The sequence below is a fragment of the Pistacia vera genome, unplaced genomic scaffold, assembly GCF_008641045.1.
Source record: "Pistacia vera cultivar Batoury unplaced genomic scaffold, PisVer_v2 Contig293, whole genome shotgun sequence".
Lineage (NCBI taxonomy): Eukaryota > Viridiplantae > Streptophyta > Magnoliopsida > Sapindales > Anacardiaceae > Pistacia > Pistacia vera.
The window spans coordinates 477,196-493,390 of NW_022196105.1; the positions used below are offsets into that span (position 1 = coordinate 477,196).

At 35.3% G+C, this 16,195-nt stretch overlaps 1 protein-coding gene across 1 annotated transcript; it reads right to left on the reverse strand.

The window, feature by feature from the left end:
• Positions 1-8,356: 8,356 nt before the first annotated feature.
• Positions 8,357-8,905, reverse strand: LOC116135045 (40S ribosomal protein S16). Its single transcript, XM_031420751.1, has one exon. It carries the CDS (start codon positions 8,822-8,824, stop codon positions 8,372-8,374), a length of 453 nt encoding a protein of 150 aa, XP_031276611.1. The 5' UTR covers positions 8,825-8,905; the 3' UTR covers positions 8,357-8,371.
• Between the last annotated feature and the right edge of the window lie 7,290 nt (positions 8,906-16,195).

Below are 16,195 nucleotides of genomic sequence, written 5' to 3' on the forward strand. Positions count from 1 at the left end.
TGCAGAACAACCTATAGATAAGGGCCAGAAATATCTCAATTACCTCAATAAACAAAAGCTGAAATGAAAATACAACAAAGAATTATTATCACCAAACGTACAAAACAACAAGGAATCCATGGAATCTTCCTCTAGCCCATTGCCAATTTAAATTATAAGGGTTTCTCAAGTTCTATGAAAGACATGCTCAGCACCGGATGCAGAAATAACCAGATCCATGCAAAATAATGAGATAAACATTTAATTGTTAGTGAAGACTACAACTAGGAAAATTGCCCGACTCAGAGCTCCGACTCAGAGCTCAAAAGGTTGCTTAAAGGAGTAGGCCAAATGAAAAAATAAAGTTCAAAGATCAGACTGAAAATTGATTTAGCAGTTTCATTTAGCCTCCTGGCCTACCAATAGCTATTAATACTCCCAAAAGCTATAAGGAAATATAGTGAAAGCATATAACAAATTGCAGTATGAACTGGATTAGATATAAAGATCTTCCAATAAACTATAACTAAGAAAACAAACAGGGAATTGGGGAAATAAGAGACATTGTAGACCCCATTTTGTTCTCCAACAGGGACTTCCTGTCTTTGCATACTTGGAATTTCTCTGTATAGTAGTATCATTAATTCTAATTCCCAAAAAATGTGATGGTATATAACTCCCACTTATTATCTAATTTGACCCCATTTTTAAAAATTGTAATCCTTATTTTCATAGTTACCCTTGTTATGAATTCTTTTTCCACCTATTATTGCAAATTAATTCACAGAATGTCGTCGCAACTTTAACCAAATAACAGTTCTTAAACTACTATCCCTTCATGAAATTCTCCGTATCCTTTTTTCTCTACGGATCATGATCTTCCTTCACTAGTTTATTGCTGCCACCTTAGGAGAATATAGTTTTATCTCATAATTGTAGAGTTAAAATCCAACTTTACAAGATTGTATGCAGTAAGACTTAGGATTTATTATTTGAAAAGTGAAATTTAAACTTGTTCGGTAAGAAAGGTTAAAAAAAAAAAAAAAAAAAAAACAGTGTACCTTGTCTGTACTCTCTATATGACACCCAAAATCTGAATTTCTTGATTGTGTTAATTGAGATGCAATGGATAGCAATAATGCTATTTGTACAAAGCCTCTTACAAAAAGGTTATGTATAAACTTACGTGGCATGTTATATCAATGCCATATGGCATGTGGGTTACTTAATGCCCTAAAAATTTAAAAAAAAAAAAAATTCAAACCCAAAATTTCCAAATCAAATTCCCTCTCAAATTTTACAATCTCTAAATCTGATTTTCTATTTCTTCTTCGCCATTTTTCAATTTCTTGTTCTTCTTCTCCATCGCTCTTCTCCATTTTTCATTTTTCAATTCTTCTCCATCGCTCCTATTTCTTCTTCTCCATTTTTCAATTTTCTATTGTCTATTTCTTCTTCTTCTTCTTCTCCATTGCTCTTCTCCTCGCCAACAAACCAAACCCTAATCCTAACCACTGAAACCATAGAGAGTCCAACCCTGTCATTTCAAAAGCCTCTAAAATCTGACGAAAGAAACAAAAGAGAGAAGTGAATAGAGTGACCGCCGTGGATTCTCCGAAATTCCGTTGTTACCTCCACTGTAGCTCTTCGCCAGAAAAGCGTGAGTCTCTTAATACGGATAAGTTCTCTTTCAATTGAATTTATGTTGACTTTGATTCTACTTGTTCAGTAGACAAGTTGAAAAGATGTTAATGCTAAAACTCCTATTTCTTTTGATGTCTCTATGATATATTTTATTAAGAGGAATTCAGTCTTGGTCGCTATAATTTTTTCTTTACCATGCATTAAATGGGAATTTGTTATCACTACCACTCATGGTAGTGGCATGCATTCTTTCTTCTCTTGGAGTCTATTTTAAAATGTAGATTGGTTTTGAATCTTAATTTCTGAAACCTAGTTGTAAAACCATGCCTATGGATCAGCGTAGAAATGTGGCTTAGTTGTATAACAGAGCAAATGAACCAATACGCCATTTGTAAGTTATCTATTTTATCTTTTGTCAGCTTTTCTAACAAAAACAGATTTTTGGAATCGTTTTTGTGCCAACTTTGTCAATTGAGTTGTAGTGACTTTTAATTAACTTATGTCATTTCTAATTGTTGGAGGGGAATTCTATTAGAACTGGTTAGGATAATGCTTCAAATACCAATCGGGAAAATGGTTCGAGGAAAAATTATGTAAGAAATCCAAAAAGAAAGCAGTCATGGGGATGAGTGCTTTTACCTTTTTTATTTTTTGGTTTACGATTTCTTTTCTGCTGGTATAAGATTTCGACTAGTTATTTGTTTTCTATTTATTACATGTGAAACAAATCACCTTTGTTATATTTATTTGGATTGTCATAGCAAAGGAAATGTGATCTATTTTAGAAGTTTGATGCACAACCAAAGATGCGCGGACTGTGGACTATAGGAGGCTGGAGAATTTGTTGCAGAGGGCTGATAATGTCAACCTTTGGATATGTAACGATCACTATGATACAGTTCATTTATACTGAAGCAGTTGCTGGACCTCTTCTGTATTCATATTGTTGCCATATAGGTTGTTAATTGTTAGGGCCATTAAGTTTTGTGATTCCTAAGGCTTACCAAGTTGATTGCTCAAGAATGAGCCTGGATTGATCTGAATGTAAATTGTATGTTCTGACCCACTTGAAATTAATGTTAGTATCTTTGTTGCTGCTTGGTATAAGCGAAGAAGAATTTTTTCTTTGTTCTCAAATTTAAATCTGCAGCAAGTGCTTTGCATTGCGGCTATGATTTGACAGTCCACAAAATGTAGCTATGAGTTGAATGGCAATTCTCTTTTCACTTTTAACCTTTTCATTCAAAATTAGAGAAAGTAATGTCCTGTTATTTTTAGATAATAAACTATAACTGCTGCACATAAGAGTATTTAATAAATCCCCAAATAATAACTTTGAAGGATAGAGAAAATTATTCTGATTTGAAATCAATCTACTCATTACAACAAAATACTAGGATTTCTTACAAACATATGTAACTGAATGTTGGACTATAACATATCATGTTAATCTTGGAACTCATTTTGATGCTAATGGGTCAAAACGGGTTATTTAGGAGCAAGTCTTTCAGCTTTTAGCTGCGCAAAGATCCTCTCAAACTTACAAGACCACTTTTTTCTTAAATAAACTACTTATGCCTAGAAAAACTTAAAAGCTGACCACTTTACCACATTACCACCGTTACTCATCAAACTATCATACACAACAATACTCAAGCATTGTGTCCAACAATGACCAGGCTAGAATCTGCTTACGAATGAACTGCAACTCCATGAAATTCCGCTTCACAACAGCACACAAACACACAGCAGAAAAAGCGAAAAAAATGCAACTTACAAGCTGTAAATCCAGAAAATTCTGCCAAACCAAACTTCTCTACAAAACACTGCACATACAGCAAAAAATGTGCAGTATTCAAGCTGCAGCAAAAACAGATATCAAAGGACACTAATCACATATTGAAATCCCACATGCTTCGGTATCCAACAATCTTGCAATTATATAACAAAAGTGTTGTTATTTATCAATAAATAGAAAACAAATAACTAGTCGAAATCTTATACCAGCAAAAATCATAAACCAAAAAACAAAAACGGTAAAAGCACTCATCCCCAAGACCGCTCTCTTTTTGGATTTCTTACATAATTTTTCCCTAAACCGTTTTTCCAATTGGTATTTGAAGCATTACCCTAACCATTTCTAATAGAATTCCCCTGCAACAATTAGAAATGACATAAGTTAATTAACAGTCACTGCAACTCAATTGACAAAGTTGGCACAAAAACTGATTCCAAAAATCTGTTTTTGACAGAAAAGCTGACAAAAGATAAAATAGACAACTTACAAATGGCGTATTGGTTCAATTGCTCTGTTATACAGCTAAGCCACATTTCTACACTGCAATGGATCAAAATTGATCCATAGACATGGTTTTACAACTAGGTTTAAAAAATAAAGATTCAAAACCAATCTAAATTTTAAAATAGACTCCAAGAGAAGAAAGAATGCATGTCACTGCCATGAGTGGTAGTGATAACAAATTCCCATTTAATGCATGGTAAAGAAAAAATTATAGCGACCAAGACTGAATTCCTCTCAATAAAATATATCATAGAGACATCAAAAGAAACAGGAGTTTTAGCATTAACATCTTTTTTACTTGTCTATTGAACAATTAGAATCAAAGTCAACATAAATTCAATTGAAAGAGGACTTATCCGTATTAAGAGACTCAACACTTTTCTGGTGAAGAGCTGCGGCGGAGGTAACAGTGGAATTTCAGAGAATCCACAGTGGTCACTCTGTTCACTTCTCTCTTTTGGTTCCTCTGTCAGATTTTAGAAGCTTTTGAAACGACAGGGTCAGACTCTCTATGGTTTCAGTGGTTAGGGTTAGGGTTTGGTTTGTCGGGGAGAAAAGCGATGGAGAAGAAGAAGAAGAAATAGAAAATTGAAAAATGGAGAAGAAGAACAAGAAATAGAAAATTGAAAAATGGCGAAGAAGAAATAGAAAATCAGATTTAGGGATTGTAAAATTTGAGAGGGAATTTGAATTGGAAATTTTGGGTTTGAATTTTTTTTTTTAAATTTTTAGGACATTACGTAACCTAGCCCATATGCCACATGGCACTTACATGATGTGCTATGTCCGTGTAAGAGGCTTTGTACAAAGCGCATTACTGTTTATGTATTGGATTTGTCATTTTCATTTTTCTTCATTGAGTCTTGTGTGACATGTTTTGTTTACCATTTTCAATTTTTTAAACCCAACAGTTACATATCAAGCAATGGAGAGAGATTAACTCGGAAAGAAGAGACAAACGCAATTTGGATTTTTTTTTGTCATTTTATTTATAGTTAGTCATTTCTTTCCTGGGATTTCTGAATATTATTATACGATTCTATTCAAAGAAAATCATGTTCGATAACACCGTCCAAATTATTCCACGACGGTGCCTGGTGAGCTTAACATATGCGATCTGGAGTTGGGTTGCTGGCCCATCATCCATGGTCTTGACATAATAAGGAACATGCTGCTACACACCCTCACGCTAATTTAAAGCAGCCAGTTTTGACTCATTCTGAGACGGAGTGCGACGCGCAGGTTTTTAAAGCTCACGCTTCCAAGTTTTCACCACTGCTTTAAATGCCAGACCAGGCCGGCCGGGCCAATCAGTTCAATCGAGACTCGGTTGTGTGTCCGATCGAAACTAATATAAAACCCGATATTAAATCGGATGAACAATGCGACCTGTCCGCCCGATTGAACCGAACTACTTGATAAACCGGATCAATGTTTAAAATAAAAAAATCCCTAAGTATAAGTTTTTTCACTCTACTCCACTCCACTCCACTCTCTTCAATCTCTCAACTCTTTAAAATCGCAACTCCTTTCTCAAAATAGCTGCACTCAATCTCAATTCAATATCTCAACTCCACTCTCCCTTGGACCCTTGCTCAACGACGACAGCACATCCCTCGTTAGATTTTGACAATGATGCACCTCCCTTCTCCCTTGCTCGATGACAGCAACACCTCCCTTGCTGGATATAGACGACGACGACGTACCTCCCTTCTGCCTTGCTCGACGATGGCAACACCTCCCTCGCTAGATTTCGGTGATGACGCACCTCCCTTCTCCCTTGCTCAACAACGGCAGCACCTCCCTCGCTGGATTTCGGGGGCAACGCACCTCCCTTCTCCTCCCTTGCTCAACGACGATAGCACCTCCCTCACTGGATTGCATCACCCGACGACGACAACACCTCCCTCGTTGGATTTCGGCAGCGACCCACCTCCCTTCTCCCTTGCTCGAAGACGACAACACCTCCCTCGCTAGATTTCAGCAACAACGCATGTCTTTTCTCCTTTGCTCAACAACGCCTCCCTCCTTCGCTGGAATCGATGACGACAACACTTCTCTTGCTCAAAATCGATGAAGACGACGTCTCTCTCTTTTGTAAAAATATTTTCACTATTTTTATTTTTTGAATCTATTGCACATAATTTGTTCGCTGAACTTGTATGTAAAAAACATTTGCACCAAATGTTTTGTTATTAATTATTATGTATTTTGTCATTTAATTTGTAATGGATGAACACATCATGTTTGTAGACTTCGGATTGTAATTAAATCATGTTGGGATTGTTATTGAATTTGAATTGGGAAATAATTAAGTTGGTATTCTTACTGAAAATCTGAAATTTTTCCAAAATCATATTTTTTTTTGGCAATGTTGACATCACCATCCAACCGACCAGGTCTAACCAGTTGGACTGATTGACCCGTGACCCAAGCAGTGAAGTGGGTTGCCCTCCGGTCTAGGTTTTAAAACAATGGTTTTCACACAGGATACTTACCCATTTTATATCACTATTTAACCATTGACCCGTATATAAAATTTTAATATGATTTTGACCCATAACAGGACCCTAAAACTAAGATAGCATACAGAGCTAAATAGGAAGCTAGACTTACTATATTCATCATCCAGGGGCGTGCTATAGGGGAATGAATGATTGAGGATCGAGCATGCTGTTGGGTTCTTTTTCATTATTTTTGAAGTATATATTATCAATTGAGGATTCACGTCAAAAGATCCTTTTTCCAGGAAAACAAGGAATCACAAACACCAACAAAGGGCAATCAGTCTAATGACACTCCACAGAGTACGTTTAAAATAGTTTTCTGAAAAAAAAAAACAAAAAAAAAAAAAAAATCTGTAATCACGAGAAATATACAAACTCCCAAAATGACTTCAACGCTGCTAGAGTAAGAAAATTAAGCTCACACTGGATTTCACTAAACTTCCAATGGGAAAGAAAAGAACAGAATCTAGCAGTCAAATATTTGCGAAGTCCTTGTATATTAATTAGCTGCATGATCAGAAGAAGGCACTACCATGGCAGATGCAAATCCAACAGCTATGAACTAAAGCTTGCAAGCTTGATTAACAAACAAGCAGAAACAATTTAACTGCTACACTGCACAATGTGAACTTCAGGAGAAAAAATAACACTTCCTGTAATATTTGTGAGCCATTGGAAAAGGAACATCTACTTCACACAAACTTTAAATCAAAATATTTCTCTTAAGGCATCCCTGAAAGCAGAATCTTATGCACGGCAAATCAGTTCAAAAGTTTCAAAATGATCAATTGTAGCTCAAGCCCATACCCAAATACTAACACCACATAGACACACAAACTGCTCATGAGAAAGTAGAAACAAGTGAAATCTTATTAGCAGAGATAACTTTAATTATCTGAAATCTGAATCATTGATTTCAAATATTAAGGCACAAGTACCATATGTTAGTTGCCCATCAATAGTGCAATGAGAATTTTGCATTCAGTAAGAATTTCTAATCCTACCATAACATTTCCACAACTCCAATTTTGACATGTGATCTATCAAAAATACATTAGAAAATTATCAAACGAATGGTGTCAACATGTTACCATAAAGAAATGCATCCACCCTACTGATGCCATTGTTATGATATAAGATGGGTCTACACATGAACTACCACCATTAGCCCCAAAAAGGCACACCCAAGTAGGACAAAAGAGCTTAATAAAGCTTCTGTGTGACTACTAAAACAGGCCAGCAATGAAGTGAACTCATATCTCAACAATGATAACAACCACCTAACTAAAAAGACTCGACCTCCAACACCGTTAAACTAAGATAATCTGAAATATATACAAACAGGATCTCAAAGCCTTGTATTGTGTTCATATACACACTCCGCAAGCCAGGACCCGAACCATACATTGGCATTTGCAACCAAATCAAATGAGCTACAAGGAGAAATTGTTATTACATGGATTCAAAACCACTTACCAACATTGAGGTATATCTAAGGTAACCAAGAGATTCTAACCAATAGTACTAGATGAAAATACTTCCCCTCTTTTCTCTTAGATGGTATTGAGTTATGTTACGACAAAGACAAAATGGCAGAGAGTCTAGCTGTAAGTAACAAGCCACCTTCTACTCTAAAGTCTTGTCACCGTTCCATTGGAATATTGGAAAACTAATTTAAAAATCAAAATTTGCCTTAAAAACATGAAAAGTAATTCCCAAATACGAACCAGTGCATAAGCAACAATAATAATTAAAACAAACTTCTTAATTAACAATCGAACATAAAATCCATAAGAAAATCTCAAAAGCATGAAACATAGTTGAATAAACCTTAATAAAAATAAACCGTCAAAATCTCAATAGGCTGAGACATACTAATTCTTTAAAGTAAAACAAAAAAGAAGCAACATAAACCTTCTCTCGCTCTTGTGTATCTTCTTCAACGGTAAGACTTCTGGAACCTAGCTCTGGCACCACGTCCTCCAAACTTCTTCGGCTCACAGCGCCTTGGATCAGCAACAAGCAAAGTCCTATCATACCTAACTAGAATGTCCTTAATCTCCTTTTTGCTCTGTTCGTCCACGAACTTCTGGTAAAACGCTACCAGTGCCTTTGCGATGCTCTGACGGATGGCGTAGATCTGAGAAGTGTGTCCTCCCCCTTTCACTCGGATACGCATGTCAACTCCCGCGAAACGGTGTCGTCCAAGCAAGAGGATCGGCTCGTACGCCTTGAAACGGAGGATCTCTGGCTCCACCAACTCGATAGGGCAGCCGTTAATCTTGATCAAGCCGCGCCCGCGCTTGCAGTAGGTCACGGCGACGGCCGTCTTCTTGCGGCCGAAACATTGTACGGACTCGACTTGAGCAGGAGCTGAAACGGGAGTAGCCATGTTTGGTCAAGTGGGTGTGTGTGCTTGATGTGTCTTGAAACCCTAGTAGCAGACTATGTATGATATAACAGTCAGGAGGTATGACATTAGGGTTTTTAGATGGACGGCTGTGATTGCTTTCTTAAATATGCTTCACTACAATGACACGTGTAAACCCTTTTTTTTTTTTTTTTTCTTTTACATAGCATTAAGCATTTCGCCATTTCCTTAAAAATTAGACATAAGATAAAATTTTAATTAAAATATTATATTAAAATGCGCACTTAAAATATTCAGGGTAGAGAATATTATTTTAGAGCATATAGTCCCACCGAATTTAGATTTACCTTATATCAAATTTTGACACTTATGGATTAATTAAGTTTAAAAAACTGATAATATATTATTTGTTTTTTTTTTTATTGAAACTTAGTTGTTATAATAATACCTTACACTTAGAAAATCAGCCCAAGTCTAGGCCTGCCAAAACCAATGTTGGTTTTCAAAGGGATAAACCACTTTTTCCCAATGTTTTGAAAATTGGATCGGACTGATCTGACCGTCGACTGACATCCTTTCTAGTCCAAATTTCCAATTTTACTATTTACCAAAATCCCTAATCTTACCACCGATGAACGAAAGGCTACCAAATGCCGGGGTTAGAAGGGTTTTGTAGAGTAAAGGCCGGTGGTTCAAGGGGTGGTGTCAAATTTTATTTTGGACACAGAAATCAGTGGGAATTTAGTCGAAAAAATTGACCCAATACACAAGTCATAGCCGGCGAACAAGGGGCAACCAAGTTTCGGGGTTAGATGAGTTTTATAGAGTGAAGGCTGGTGGTTTAGGTAGTGGTGTTAGATTGAATTTTTTACGTCAAAATTTGGCTGGAAAGATCAACCTAATCGCTACGGTGTTCGTGAGTCACGACCAAAGAACGGGGACCTACCAAGTTCTGGGGTTAGAGGGGTTTTGTAGAATGGAGGACAGTGGTTTAGGTGATGGTGTCGGATTGAATTTTGGCCGCTAGAATCAGCCGAAATTTGGCTGGAAAAGTCAAAAACCAAACAATCATAGGGGTGTATTTGCTGGATTTCAAACCAACAATGACTGAAACGTATTTTTTAGGGGTGTTTTTGCAAGATTTTAAACTTTTTGGACCATTAGAACCACCGATTTGACCAGTCAAATTGTAACCAGGACCTTGATTGGATCAAGGCCCGGTCTGGTTTTCAAAACATTACTTTTTCCCACTCAAGGTTTGCCTTAATGACATTTTCCCACCCAAAAAGTTTCAAAATACCACTTTCCCACCCAAAGTTATATTTCGTTAATATACAAAATACACTTTACTTTCTCAGCCGGTGTTCGATGAGTTACCAGGAGCTAAAGTAAGAGGGGTTTTGTAGAGTAAAGGCTGGCGGATCTAATGTTGGTGATCGATTGAATATTCGTTGCTGGAATCAACTAAAAAAAGGAAACTCTAACTTTGTGGTGGCCAACAATCGGCGAGAAATCAGGTATCGTTGTAGAGATGAGACCGGAGGTTCAAATAGTGGTGACAGACATAATTTTTGCCATCGGAATTGACTTTGGGTAGTAATGAAATATTAACTTTGAGTGAGAAAATGGTATTTTGAAACTTTTTTTGTGGGAATGGTCATTGAGACAAACTTTGGTTGGGAAAAAGTCGTTTACTCATTTTTAAACCGTCGATCTACCTAGACTTTAGGTTCGCGTTTAAATTCACATTATTATAAATAATGTATATAAAATTCAATTATACAATAATTAATTATATTCTTCATTTCAATTTGTGTTTTTAATACAGTAAAATATCACATATTTAAAATAAACCGCATCACTTATGTATGCATACCCTTATTATTATTATTATTATCATCTTTGAGTAGTTTCTTTTCCTTATAATTTTTTTTTTTTTTTTTTTTTTTGTGACCACAGGTGTTCGGGTCAACTTGCCTGCACCTTAATTAATCTTTCGAGACCCTAAAGTGAACAGCGGGGTAAATCCCCTTAGTGATCACCCTATTAGTGCCTAGGAGGACTCGAACTGAAGAACTCATATTGGACCCCTTTACTCTTTTACCATCTGGTCACCCAGTGGTAGTTTTTTTAAGGTCTACTTGGGAGTTTCATGGTAGCGATTATGAGAATAAACCACTATAGCAGTTTTGAGGGGTTTTTATGGTTTTTAAAACACCCAACCTACGCTTAGGAGTTTATTTTCTAACGGTTTTGACAGTTTTTTAAAATGATAAATTTACATATATGCCCATAAAAATACCCTAACTTTAACTAGTACTTGGAAGTTTTTTTTTTTCAATTATCAGTACTTAGTATCAAAGTTCCTTCCAAGTTTACTTACTCTCCAGCCTTCATGTAATTAATTCAAATGCATTCATCTTTTGCCTTATTTATCGATGACTAGAATGATTCTCGATTATGGAAGTTTAACTTCAATTTCATATGTCTTTGTGCATATACTTTGTGGTAGCATTATCGATTGCTCTGTTTACGGAAAGTTCTGTCGACATGTAGGAAGTGCGTTCGCAGTCGCATTGGTTGCTTCCATTTTGCTTATTTTGCTTTATGTGTTGTCTACAACAACCTCCTTTACAAATGGGTCTATGATTAGAGATACCAGCTATGCAAGTTCTACCTCCACTCATGCCATTGTTGTAGTTTGTATGTTAATTTAATTATATGTTCTATGTATTTATGTATGTGCAGGGTTCATTGAACGGTATTTAATTTATTTGTATGTTATTTAATTTATTTGTAAGTTCTCACTTTTAATACGAATAATGTTTATTGTTGGTAAAATAGGTAGTAATCAGATTACCACCTCAGAGGGTGTTATTAAAAGATTACCAGTGTAATATGAACTTTATACATATTTTGCTCTTAATTAAATATCATTTCGGACACATTTGCCCTCAAATGTCTATCAAATAACAATTAGCCCAACTATGCAAAATGAATTTTATGACCTCATAAATTATTTTTTGACAGAAATACCTCTCATTTTACATAAAATTAATCTTAATTTTGTTACAATTTACTCCTAAGAAACAAAATTTTGGACAATAATGCCCTTGATCTGAGAATTATTTACATAACACCTAGCCACCTAAGACGACTGCCAGCCGTCACCAGAATGGTTCATGACCGGCTAGAACTGGCCAATCGTGCTCCAATCTGGTGTTCTTAGCCATATGGCCGTTGAAAACGGCCAGATCCATGACTGTTAATAGCCACAAATCGATCGTTAACGGCTATGCATATGGCCAGAAATGGTCGATTTGTGGCTGTTAACGACCGTGGATCTGGCCGAAAACCGTCAAAATAGACCTGGTCATTTTTTACAGCCATATGGCCATTTACAGCCAAATCGATGCTTGGTTGGCCAAATCCGGCCGGTCGTGTACCCTCTGGCACTAACGGCAATGACCGACACGCGTCTAGGGTGGTTAGGGTTATTTTGTCAAATTTTAAACTTTTTTTGTGGCTAGAGTGTTTTAGCTAAATTATCAACTATAGGGGGTTAAAGTAATTATAATAATATTAAAAAGAAGGGCACTTCAGTAAAATTCTCTCCCATAATTCTTTTATTCATCTTAACCAAACATATAATTATTTATACCTAACAATCTAACCAAACGTATATCACATAAGATTCCCAGTAATTTTTTAGGTATCTATCTCATTAATAATCTTATTATTTTACTAATAAAACATTCTCGAAACTAAATGCAACCTAAGGGCGTGTTTGGTTTGGGTAAATGTCATAAAACTATGATAATATCATCTTATATTACGGGTGTGTAAAAAAACCCACTACCCGAACCAATCATGCTAACCAAACTGAGCCAAATCGAATTTTTTAGGTACCAGAAAATTCGGGTCAGATTCAAATAGTAGTTCATGAGATACCCGAATTCTCGGTTTGGATACCGGGTTATATTAAAAAATTAAGCTGGGTACCCGGTTTAATTAAAAAAAATTAAAAATTACACGTCAAACAAAACTATTAAACTAAAACACGATTCTTTTCTTTCTTATTTCTTCCTTTGACTCATTATAAAAGCCCAAAAATCACTTTGACCTAATCTTTAATTTCTCCGGTTCTCCACTCCACTCCAGTTCGCATTTCTTCTTCAATTCTCACTGGCGTCCGTCGTTCTCGTTCCAGCCGGCATCTGTAGTCGTCAGTCCTCTATCCTCAAACACTCACAACAGCCGGCAGCCACGCGTTGATGTCGTCAGTCCTCTGTCCTTAAGGTATGTCAGTCTTATTCTCTGTTCTATTATCTGTTTATTCTCGGTTGGACGGCTGCTTATTGCTTAGTTGAGTTCGTCTTTAATCTTTATTAAATATTTAAAGCTCAGTTTGATTAAGCTGTTCAAAGGGGTTTTGTGCCTTCTCTGACTCCTATTTGGAACTTATAGATAGTGTGGTAGTAAAAAGCTAGCTACGGTTTTGGTTTATGAATGTTGATTAATTTTTTTCTATTTTTTATTTTTGGGTTCCTTTATCTGTGTTGAATTGCTTACTGCTTACAGGCTGAATTTATTTGGACTCAGTTTGGTTTATTAATTTTTTTGCAATGGGAATATAGTGTTTATCTTTTAATTATTGATGAAGCACTTTTAATTTGGTTTACACCTTACCGTACCCAAGTTGAATTTGTGAGTTTATCAATTTGGTTTCACAAATCTGGTTTGATTTACAGGCTGATGAGCACTTTTACTTTAGTTTATACCTTACCCAGATGAATTTGTGTGAGTTTTTAAGTTACTTTTAGGAAGTACTTTCATTCATAAGCACTTATTAGGCTATTTGACTAGTAAATTGCCTCAGAAAATGTTATTTAGTAACAAATATATAATTAATATGATAATATCATTAATTGTGGCTATTTGTGCATTAAATTTTTGTAATGATTGATTTGATTTGGGTCCAATTCCAATTGTTAATGTGTCGATTTTGAGTTTAAACCAGAATTATCAAACTAACTTTATGGTTATTCTTTAAAATATCTTATCCTTTCAGAACAACTATTTTATAAGAGGTAAGACGTTATCTCAAGTTTTGAGAATCATCAAGGCGTTTATATCATGCCGAAGAATCCCCTTCCACTCCAGACACTTTCTCACTACATCTCTGCAGAGTTCCTTTCCAGTGAAGAAAGCCAGATTAAGCGCTCAATTTATATTCTGTGCCTTTGTTTCCTGTTTATTTTGGCTCTAATCATACGACATCAAGGTGATTGCCAAGTAATAAACACCTTTGAGGGGTTTAATGTCTTCATGGTTTGCAATGTTATCAGTCACCGGAGTATATTGTGTTGCTGATCAGAAACCAGCCCAGCTTGCAGTTCTCCAAGATTTTATTTCATGCTGTCCGTTGTTTCAATGGCATATACTTTATCAATATTGGGATATGCCTTGTTTCTAGAAAGTTTCAGGTGGGTTTATGGAGGACTAAATTGTGGCAAGATGAATATCTCAGCTTTCAAATTTGATGGAAAAGGTAAGCAAAAAGAAATTTATCAGCCAAAGATTTCTCTTATGTTGCTTTTTGAATGTCAAATTTGATAAACATAAAACTCGGCTATTTCCTTGTGTTTTAGAATAGGGTAACTCTAAATTAATATCCAATATGTTATTTATATGGGTTTCGAGTTTGTTTCAAGATTGTTTGTATGTTATTTGCTGATTATGACCAGAGTTCTTGTATTTGTGTGCTTCATTGAAATATAAGATTCATGCATATTTGGGGATTTGGTTTCAATGCCTTTCACCACAGCACAATTGTTTATTGAAGATTTGGCGGTATGAAGGTCCTTATGATTAAAGCTTCATTGTAGTCTTGTTCTTGGATTTGGAAGAACCTCAACAGTTTGAGAAGAGACTATGTTTAAATTCATTTTGAATTATTATTAAGTAAACAAGCCTCAGATTTATTGTCATTTGGTGGAGGTTTAATTGACTGAATTTCCCAATCTTCAGTATCACATTTTGATTCTTTGAAATGACCAATCAAGTTCTAATCAATATTGAGCTAGAAATGTTTTGATTCGCAACCGGTAAAGATTATTTTCTTGAACAGTGCTAGCATGAATTGAAACATAAATTTGCATCTCCTTACTGCACCAGGAACAGAAATACAGTGGTTAACTTTTGTATTGAGAAATTCAGGCCTCTGCATGTCTCCTAATCTTCTTCTTTAGTTTATCTCTTCAAGTTCTTTTCTCTTCTCCTCTGCTTTAACCTTTCGTTTCTTCACCTTTAAAAGCACAACCCCACAATTGAATAGGTAACAGTACAAAATCAATGCTTGAAAATAACAGCTTTCCAGATTTGATGTAAGAATTAGGAAAAAGGAATTATCAGCCACGTTTTTTAAGATTACTCTTATGTTTCTTAAATCGATGTTTGTTATTGCACTTTTCTGTAAAATTATTAATCTTCTGTATTCCATTTTGAATGTTGAATTTGATAAACATATAACTCTGAAATTTGCCTTCCCTTTTAGAATAGAGTAACTCTAAATTAAATCCAAAATATGTTATTTATATGGATTTCGAGTTTCTTTCCAGATTGTTTAAATGTTATTGCTGATTATGATCAGAGTTGTTTTATTTGTGTGTTTCATTGAAATATATAAGATTCATGCATATTTGGGGATTTGGTTTCAATGCCTTTCACCAGAGCACAATGTTTATTTGGAGAATTTGTCTATATGCAGGTCTTTATGATTACAAGCTTCATTGTTTTGTTGGTCTGGTTCTTGGATTCGGAGAAAATCTGCATGGTTTGAAGAGACTGTAATCTCAGATTTCTGGTAATTTGTAGGGGATTTAAAGAATGTTCTTTTTGAGCTTTTGCATTTCCTAATCATCTGTATTAGCTAGCTTTTTTAGTCTAGAATTGATCACGTTTGTGAAGCTAGTTAAATGATTGCCTTTTGAAACACCCAATTCAAATTGACATGTTTTGATTCACCAGTAAAGAAAACTCTTTTGGTATCATTATCGAAACTGAAAGATGAAAGAAATTCTTTATGGGTATTCAACACCTGAGAATTTTCATGAAACACTAATTATAGCAAATAGCAAAGGGTATATGGGAAAAGAAATAGATATCTCAAAACTAATGGAAGAGAGGTCTGTTTTTATTAGAATCAAAGGAAGATCCATCTTTATTCTTCAAAGTTGAAAAGCTTCAATAGCTTTATTAGAAAGGGGTTCTAGATTTCTAGGCTGTGGTTCTGTTTGTTATTGTATTAGATAATTCTTTAAGATTATATTTAATATTAATTATTATTTTGCTTAAGATTATAATTATATATGTATCGAGAAAAATCAATTC

Excerpts from the sequence above, each read along its gene's own strand:
- LOC116135045 (XM_031420751.1), bottom strand. The coding sequence starts at position 8,824 with ATGGCTACTCCCGTTTCAGCTCCTGCTCAAGTCGAGTCCGTACAATGT.